Raw genomic sequence first — 9,327 nt, forward strand, 5'->3', positions numbered from 1 at the left:
CCCCCACCACTTCTCAAAAGATACAAAAAAACCAACAGAAAAAGTATGACCACCGACGACAAAGCTATGGACAGAAAAACCATTATTCACGAGCCAAGAGCCCAAACATTTCATGTGCTCTACTTAATCATTGCAGATATAACGTTTTCGCTTTGATCTACTGCTCTGAGTCTGTCCTTATTTAGAAAGCTTTGAGTGGGCCAGAGTAAGACTAGGGTATCGATCCTGCGGCGCGTGGTGATTACTACCTTACGGGACGAGTGTCTGAGAACTGCTTGAGTAGACTTAACGATACTCAGCCCTGATTACCTGGGATCCCTGTAACTTGCCAACCTGTCCTCATCGATTACTGATCACGGGAACACGAGACTCGGCTATTGCCTACTGTGCTCACTACAAAGGCGATATTTTTGGGTTGCCCGCTGAGTGTTTCTTCCTGGTTTTAATCTTCTGTCTTCCTTATTTTCCACAGTTCGTTTTAAATTCTGTACCGAACAGGAGATGGCAAACGTAACCCATTATATCTCCTACATTTATCATCATCATCATCATCATCATCATCATCATCATCATCATCATCATCATCATCATCATCATCATATAAATAGTAATAATGATAAAAACAATAATAGTAATAATAATAATTATTATTATTACTATTAATGATGATGATAATAATAATAATAATAATAATAGCCTGCATTTATATACTCTCTATCCCACCCAATTACTAGCGCCAACTTTTTCCACATCTAAGAAGCCAAAACTTTTCGTATTGCCGCCCTTCATGTATCTCTCAGTGGTGCATTGAATAATACATGACATTATCTATCAGGTTGATCCCCACTGCCCATCAAAATTACCAAATTATATTGCTAACCAGCGGGTGATACCGCCGAGATTAGCAAGCACTGGCCTAAACTTTGTATGCCTGTAGATTGAGGCAAAATTAATCCCCATGTGAAATTTAGTTGTTAGTAGATTTAGTTGTTGAGGGTTGTGTAGCTTTTAACATAACGCGCCATTAGAAGGACAATATTCTTACTGCATGGCGCATGGTTTTGAGAAAAATAGGATTCAAAGATTTGTGAGGCAGCGTGGTGGAATCAGGCTCTCGTCAAATTTTTGGGCGTGTAGAGTTATTGGTATCATCTTAAAGCTTGTTCATTTGTCTTTATTTTGGGTCGTTGGCGGGTGCTCTGTAGTGATTTACTCCTTCATTCCTATCGAGCATCTATCATCCTTATCTCCCCTTCTTCTTTTTAATGTTTGTTACTCTGTTGTAACATCTCTAATCTTCTGGCGCTCATATGACCTTATGCAGTTGCGAGCGCTGTAAAACGTCGACTAAAACTAAAACTAAACTAAAACGAGATATGTGTGAATGAAGGAGGTGGGGGTCACCTGATTTTAGTGGTAAAATTAGTGAGAAAATGGCCGCCAAAGATTAGTTATTTCCTTAGCTTAAGAGTCCGTGGTAAATGAAAATTTACAATTTTTGTGCCTTTAATCAACGTTTTTCAGAAAAATCCACACAGAAATGAGTTCTTTAATGGACATGAAAGGTGTTGAGCAAAAAAAAAAAAGATTTATAAAAATTCACAAACCTGCGGAAAAATGCCAGTTTCTTCACTTTGATTATTTTGACGAGAGCCTGATTCCACCACGCTGCCTCGCATTTACATTCTAACAACGTACTGGTTTTAGTTCTTATTTGTTGAGTGTCAATTTTTAAAAAATACAGGTTAGATTGTCTCAAGCCTTTAACACAGCGTGCTGGGCATCAATTTTGTGACTGTCCTGTGTTGCTTTGAATTGGCTGTTGCAAAAAGCGGAGTTAAAAACCATTTCATTCTAAGGACACGATAAGTAAACTCTTGAATGCCGGGTAACTTGTCAATGTAACCCTCCTGTGTCTAACTTTATGTATGGGACCTCACCTCACAAGTCTTTCTTTACCTGCGAGAATTCACCTCACAGTATTTAGTTTGTGTACAAGATTTCATTTGGCAGTCTTAGCGTATGTATGGGATCCACCTCATTGCCATGCGTTATGGTGTATGATACTGAAAGTATGTTCTCCTCCCTACTCGTTATATTTATTAACTTACCAAATTTAACTGATCCAGATGTTTGTGTTTATTCTTATACATTTCTGTCTTTGTTCCAGTACCCTCGTGGATGATTGGAGGATACCACTGGAAAGTCATTTTTCCTTTCAAACACTTTGGGTTGTTGTTGGGGTTTTTTTTCGATCAATAAAATTGATACTTAGTCCCACGTGGCATGCTGTAGAATATAACGCCTAACGTCCTCTTTGTTCCTAGTCTCTCCTACCAATGTTTCTGTATAGACCTTTCTTTATCATTTCAGAGACGTCAACGAGTACAGCATTTTACAGTCGCGCCTTCATCTGGCCAGTCGCAAGTGTTTCTAAAATAGACATCCTACTTCGGTACAATCATGGATTTCCTTTAGATCATACAAAGCTGAGACCAAATCATTATACCAACGGATTGTAAATTTGGGATTGTTACGATTTTTATTTTTTATATATGGGCCCAAAAAAAACTCAACAACTAGCAGGTTCAAAATACCTAGCTGTATGATGCGACAACGTCAGTATGTGGAGAATAAGACAGTGACTCACCACATTAATTAGCAAAGCGTTTAAGAATGTACTCACCTGTATTGCACCTATAGCTGCAACTTTTACATGGGAAAGCGAATAATTCTCATTGTTATAGAGAAACTAGGAGGAGAGTCGTTCTTGGTTCTAAGACGAGAGAGCGAGAGAGAAAGATATGAAATAATATTAAAATCTATTTATAAGGAATTATTATTCTCAGGACTCTACTCCCTGTTAACGATAGTTTGATAGCTCGTCTAATGTGCTTGACTTTCAGAAATATTAAAAGTTTTAAAAAGTAAATTTTTACTTACGTTGTTTATCCTTTGCGTAGCGACTGTGACTCGGTGTTTAACAATCAGCCTGTCTCAGACTACACCAACAGAAGTGTTATTTCCCTATCTTTGCTGACGTCATTAGACGACGCCATATTCACCGAAGGAGGGTAAACAACTCCTTGAAATCGCTTGACTTTCAAAAGTCGAATGCTGTGTTGCGACTTTTTCCTACTTCATTGGACGTATTGCACAGATATATTATCTTAAATCATGTTTAGATCAAGCTGGTATTTCTGCACGCCACCATAGTCGTCCTATTACTCGTGTTTAGATCATAATATCATCACCAGGGATATACCTAACAAAACGTTGCCATGGAGATCAACTTAAACCCCGAATTTGGAGGGATAACTTTCGCCCCACCCGACCAGCAGCCTTCCACGGGCATCATCTCCTCTCTCAACGTGTCGCAACTTCCGGGACACGTGGGTGGCAACGGCGGTAGTTGCGATAGCAACGGTACGGACGAGTACAAGGAGTTCTACGAGACTGCCCAGTTTGTGACGGGTCTCATCATCTACCCTCTGCTGTGTGTCACGGGGATCACCGGGAATTCCCTGTCCCTCATAGTGCTCAGTCATAAAGACATGGCTACCTCCACCAACATCTATCTCTTAGGTGAGTGTCTGACTGTTTGTATGACGTTTGTTTGTCTGCTTGTCCACCAACATCTTTCTCTTAGGTGAGTGTCTGACTGTTTGTATGATGTCTGTTTGTCTGTCTGCTTGTCCACCAACATCTATCTCTTACGTGAGTGTCTGACTGTTTGTATAATGTCTGTTTGTCTGTTTTGCTTAATTATTTATACCCTTGTCTACGAACATCTATCTCTTACGGGTTGGAGTCGAGTTGGTGTAGTTGCTGTCGTTGTTGTGGTTTCTTTGTGTTTGCGCTCTTTTTGTTTGTCTGTTTGTTTGTAAGTTGGTCTGTTATTTAATTACATTAACGCCCCATTCCTATTCATTATTTATACCGATATTTTTTTAACAATATTTTTTTTCTTGCTTAGAATTTAACCTTTCGTAAGTGTAACGGTTATGTTTTATTGATTTGTTTACTTTCTTTAAAGGGATGCTGTTGGCTACAGCTGAGGGCTATCTCGTTTAATTGCAGATAAAACTTTAACAAAATTCCCACATTATCTAACATGCATAGTAAGGCGTCAATAAATCTGCAGTCAAATTTTGGAAAACTGTTTCGTTGCCATGGAGACAGCGGCGATATTGGATTTTTTTGACGTGTTTTATGCAGACCTCATTTATTTTTAAATGGTTATATGTCGTTATATTAGGAAAAAAAAGTTTTACAAAACAGTATGTTGAATGTTCTTAAACGCATTAGAATTTTTGTATGGATAGTTATTCTCTTATTTTTTTTAGATTCAAGTTTGCTAAATTTCAGTGGAAGTCCACACTCCAAACACCTTCAACAAGAATCTATTCTGTATATTGAAAATTCAGCAGGGTTTTTATTTATAGCGTTACATTAATAATATTCCTTTCTTTCTTTAAAAAAAACTCATGTAGATTGGGTGAAAAATGGCGGAGTTATGCAAAGAAGTATTTAGAAAAACAGCGATTAGAGATAACGGATGATAACGAAAAAAAAAGACAAACTTTATGAGGATATGTTAGTGACTAACTTGCCTGCCTGCAGTAAGACTAAATAAGGCTTTAAGGGGTCCTTATGCAATGAATAGTTGAAAAAGCTGAAAAAGCTAAAAATGACTACAATTCAAAATCCATAATTTTGATGAACATCAGAACTTTCAGGTGTCACCGCCGCCCCCCCCCCCCCTCTCTCTGTTAATGACTTTAATCCCCCCCCCCCCCCCCACACACACACACAAATCAGCTTTTCATTCCCTCATCCTCTTTTCCTCTTGGTCAGAGTAAGATTTATTGTGAGTTACACGCCTGACTAATCCGAGTTTGTACAGCAACAGTGAAATGCTTACTCAACGCACAATAGACAATGATTAATTTATTCCTAGTTGCTAAATTCGTGGTTGGGGGGAGGAGAGTTGTATAATTTATTTTTTGCTTGTTTTATTTTTATGTAGTTTTGTCCCTGACAAGTACTGTTGAAGCCCAAGCAAGTGAATAGTCTAAATTGATTTGTTGGGGGCGTAAAACGCTTTCAATTGAAAAGAAAGGAGGACACAAGTGCAGGGGGAGGGGTAAACCTATCGTGTTGAAAGAGGTAAAGCTAATGCAGAAAAATGTAAGAGACATAATATGATACAGGGCTTAAATTCCTCCAAGCAAGTAACAGTTGCTGTGTGGGTTTAACGCCTTCACAAAGTTGTGAATTCATTTAGGGCGTGGCATCTTCTAACTCAACGTCCATTTCCAATAAACTTTAAAGCCATGCATTTTTAAAAGCCTTAAAAAATCCCCAAGAAATCAAGTTCAAGAACAGCACATTCTGGATTCAAACCAGAGCTGACTTCATCATTGCTCAAAGTAATAAATTAATTGTGAAATATGTTGGTTTTGTGTGTATGAAACCGTCGCTTTATTGGGATAAATTTAGAATAAGACTAAAGCAAGTTGTCTCTAAACCAGTTCTTGTCAAAGTTTTAATTGCCAGCGCCCACTTTTTCCACTTTTCAGAGACTAAAATGTTTGTACCTCCCATCTACATGTATTTCCAAGAAGGGCATTGCATAAATTACATCTGCCACTACCCGGGTGATCTCCACTGCCTTTCAAAATAACCAAATGGTCCTCCGGTGGGCAATATCGCCCATGTTGGCAAGCACTTCTCAAAACAGAGAGGGTCGAAACAACCCGTCTTTTCAAATATCCAAATTGTGTTAATAGGGGTGTAAAAAAAGAACAATAGCGGTGAAGTTATAATGACATGGCACGTTCTCGTTACTGAAAAAGAAAATCAACAAGCTAGAATTGTTGGACTTTTTTATCGTCTAATCCCAGCCTATCGGGACCGGATGTTCTGTCAAGCAACAAGCAGCCATGACAAAATACGCTTTTTTTGGGACAAAATATGTTGTTATGATGAAAGGCCACGTTTCGAGGGTTTGGAGCTTTAAAAACGGAATAAGTGGAAGCCATGTTGGAAGCTGTGCTAGAATAGGTTTCTTTTCGGTCTTTTTAAATAGAAAGCAAGAGCAGACAACTTTGTCAACTCCACAGGGAAATCTGGCCGCCAAAGTTATGGCCTTTCTCCCCATGCCGGTGTGTTATAACTTCAGGTTCTGTGGCAAACAAACAGAATGCTCAAGATTTTGGAGGGAAAAAAATATATACATATATTTTATTGCGGTTTCTTTATCTGTGGTATCGCATGCATTATTATTTTTGGCCCGCTGTTTAATTTTGCTACACTCAAAAAGCAAATATTTTTCAGGAGAGAGAAAAACAGTGTCATTCTTGTAACAACTTACCAAGATCTATGTAATGTTTATTACACGTTGTTGGGTTTTTTTCAACATTTGGAATAAGAATTTCCACAAAATATTTCTTGGCAAAACAAAAAAATATTCAGAACTTGGGTTCTGTTACTTTTGAATAGATGGCGAATGACATAATATTCTTGTTAAGATATAATTTGGTCGAAATTTGAGTTCTTAATCTCGCGTTATGGATTTAAAACAATTGACTAGCTTGCTAATGATAAAGAGCGTGAGACGTATCAATAAAAACTGTGTGGTTGAGACTTTAAATGTGAATTTAAAGTGGAAAAATGTGTCCGAGAAGTGGGGGAGCGGTATGGGATTGTGTGTCAGATTATATTGGTGGTATCTATACTGATGGTATCGAATAATCCTGCGACGTATGTCCCAGAGGGAACACATTATGTAAAATGCTTTGCTTTACTAAGATATTCCATAAACACTATGTGAACTGTCCTCTTTGGCAACACAACTTCTTCTGCTATATCTCTTACAGTTTTCGCTTGCTTCTTCGATTGGAACTTGAACAAGCAAAATTCTTTGCTCAGAAACAGAACTGGTACACAGAGTGCTTTAAACTTTCAAGATTGAAAATTATGTCATTCATCTCTCTCTCTCTCTCTCTCTCTCTCTCTCTCTCTCTCTCTCTCTCTCTCTCCCATTTTCTTGCAAGTTAAATACTGAGCCTTAAAAGTTGGCCATGCTTTTCTTTGAGTAATTTCTCTTGAAAATTTTGCATTTGAAAACAATAAAAGATTATATTTTGCGGACTAGAAGTAAGAACAACATAATAATATTTTGAGAACTGACAATAAGAACATCATATTTTGAGAAATCACTGTAAGAACATCACTTTTTGAGAACTGACTATAAAAACATCAACTTTTGTTAATGACTGTAAGAACAACATATTTTGATAAATGACTACAAGAACGTCATATTTTGAAAATTAGTATAAGAACATTATATCATGAGAAATGACTATAAGAACATCACATTTTGAAAACTGACAATAAAAAATACCATATTTTGAGAACTGACAATAAGAACATCTTATTATGAGAACTGACAATAAGACCATCTTATTATGAGAATGAGCCTTTCATCTTTTCGGTCGCCATGGCGTGAGACACCCTCTTGAAAAAACGTGATGTAAGCTTCTGTCATTTTCATAGTATTAGCTTTAAAAGTAAGCGAGTTAAAGAAAGAGAAACATTCTTTTGGGACAGACCTCGCAAAAGGACGTGTTACTACAGTAGAATCAACCGAATTCGGTAAGTCCGAAAACAGCTAAAAACCGAGAAAAAAAATCTTTAAATCCTTGATATTTTTCTTCTATTTTAGCAACCTTTCTAAACTGAAATCCCTGCTGAATCAAAGAAAATGTAACAACGCGGTCCCCCACATTTTGGTTGAAGTGGACTGCACGGAATTCTGTTCACATAGACAGAGAACTATATTATAACTTATTGGCACAGGGAAACAGTTACTAATACTGTCTCGAGTGATTTTTTTAAAATGTCGATGATTTGTGATACCATCAGAATAAAAAAGAAAAACAACAACAACAACAACAACAACAACAACGACAACAACAAATAAACAAAAACAGTATCGATACTTGAAGAACGGGAGAATTCTAATGTACACCACACATTATATTACGCGGTACCCATCTTAAAGTCGAAAACAGAATCGTTATCCAACCCCCCCTCCCCGAAAAAAAACACCAAAACACCAAAACCAATCGACATGAGAGTCCATTTCCCGAGCGAGAAAATGTTTACTCATGGAGTATGACATGGTAAGACATGGAAATGTTATTCTCTAAATCTTGGCATTTTTCTTTATAAATCTCATTTTGTCGATTAGGCTGTCTAGCCGCCAAATTGTGTGGTATCTGAATAAAATAGAATATTTGAGTGTTGCATAAAGACGTGTGATTGTTTTTATTGTTTTGTTTTGGGGTTTTGATGTCAAACAATCATTTGTGTGTTTGTTTGATTTTATGGTGAAGACTTTCAAAGAGCTTTTGTTTGGGTTTTTATTTTTTGGGCAAGTGTTTTACGACACTTACAACTGCATAAGATCATATGAGCGCGCGGGGCACATTTTTCAGGTTTGAAGGAAAGTGGAATTTAACCCGGGTGGTGGCCGAAGCCTACTCTTATCTATTTTACGACCACGAAGGATCTTTAACTTGCGCAACTTGCACACGGGACCTCCAAGAGATTTCGCCCCTCTCCGAGAAGGCTAGGTGTTAGAACTTACCTACCATAAGATCTGGGGGTGCTGCTGAAAAACAACAGTGAGAAGGAGCAGTAGAAAGGCTGTAGATAGAGTCAGGAGCCCAGAGGAGAGGGCAAAGGGGAAAGGGGGGGGGGGTGCAAGGAGAATTTTTTGAAGACAAGAAAATGTTCCGTCACTGTGAGGTTTCGAACCCGAGACGTCTTGAATGAGGGGCGAACACCATGACCTCTAGATCACGAGAGCCCCCTGTTTAGTTTGAAGCGTTCTCCTTGTTTTCTTTTGGATTTTTTTTGTCAGCTGATTAATTAATTGTTTGTTTTTTGTTCAGTTTTTTTTTGGGTGTAAATTTCTTTGCTGTTCTCGTCATTTTGTCATTAAAAAAAACAAAAAAACATAACATTGCTTTTGATGAAGCCGAAAGCTAAAACCCCTGGTTCTTGTCCTGCACATTCGCTTAGAGAGTCATTTTGTCTCCCTGTTTTTCTTGTTAATGACACTATCGTCACAGACTTACTAACTTAAATAGTATTCAATTTTATTGATGTTTTTCAATTTGTATGTGACATTAAGTTGAAAAGAAAGAGAAAGGGTCAGAGACATATTATAGATAGATAGTAACACACACTCACAAACACACAGGTAGAGAGAGAGAGAGAGAGAGAGAGAGAGAGAGAGAGAGAGAGAGAGAGAGA

General features: G+C 37.7%; 1 protein-coding gene across 1 annotated transcript in view; it reads left to right on the plus strand.

Annotated features, from left to right (window-relative positions):
• The window catches only part of LOC101853891 (sex peptide receptor), a gene marked incomplete in the record, with an annotated part of 195,305 nt that overhangs the window by 178,184 nt on the left and 7,794 nt on the right, over positions 1-9,327 (plus strand). Inside the window, 1 exon segment of the mRNA XM_005110697.3 lies at positions 2,374-3,585. Within this exon segment, the coding sequence (XP_005110754.1) occupies positions 3,282-3,585 (304 nt within the window).

Source organism: Aplysia californica, unplaced genomic scaffold (assembly GCF_000002075.1).
Source record: "Aplysia californica isolate F4 #8 unplaced genomic scaffold, AplCal3.0 scaffold00932, whole genome shotgun sequence".
Taxonomy (NCBI): Eukaryota; Metazoa; Mollusca; class Gastropoda; order Aplysiida; family Aplysiidae; genus Aplysia; species Aplysia californica.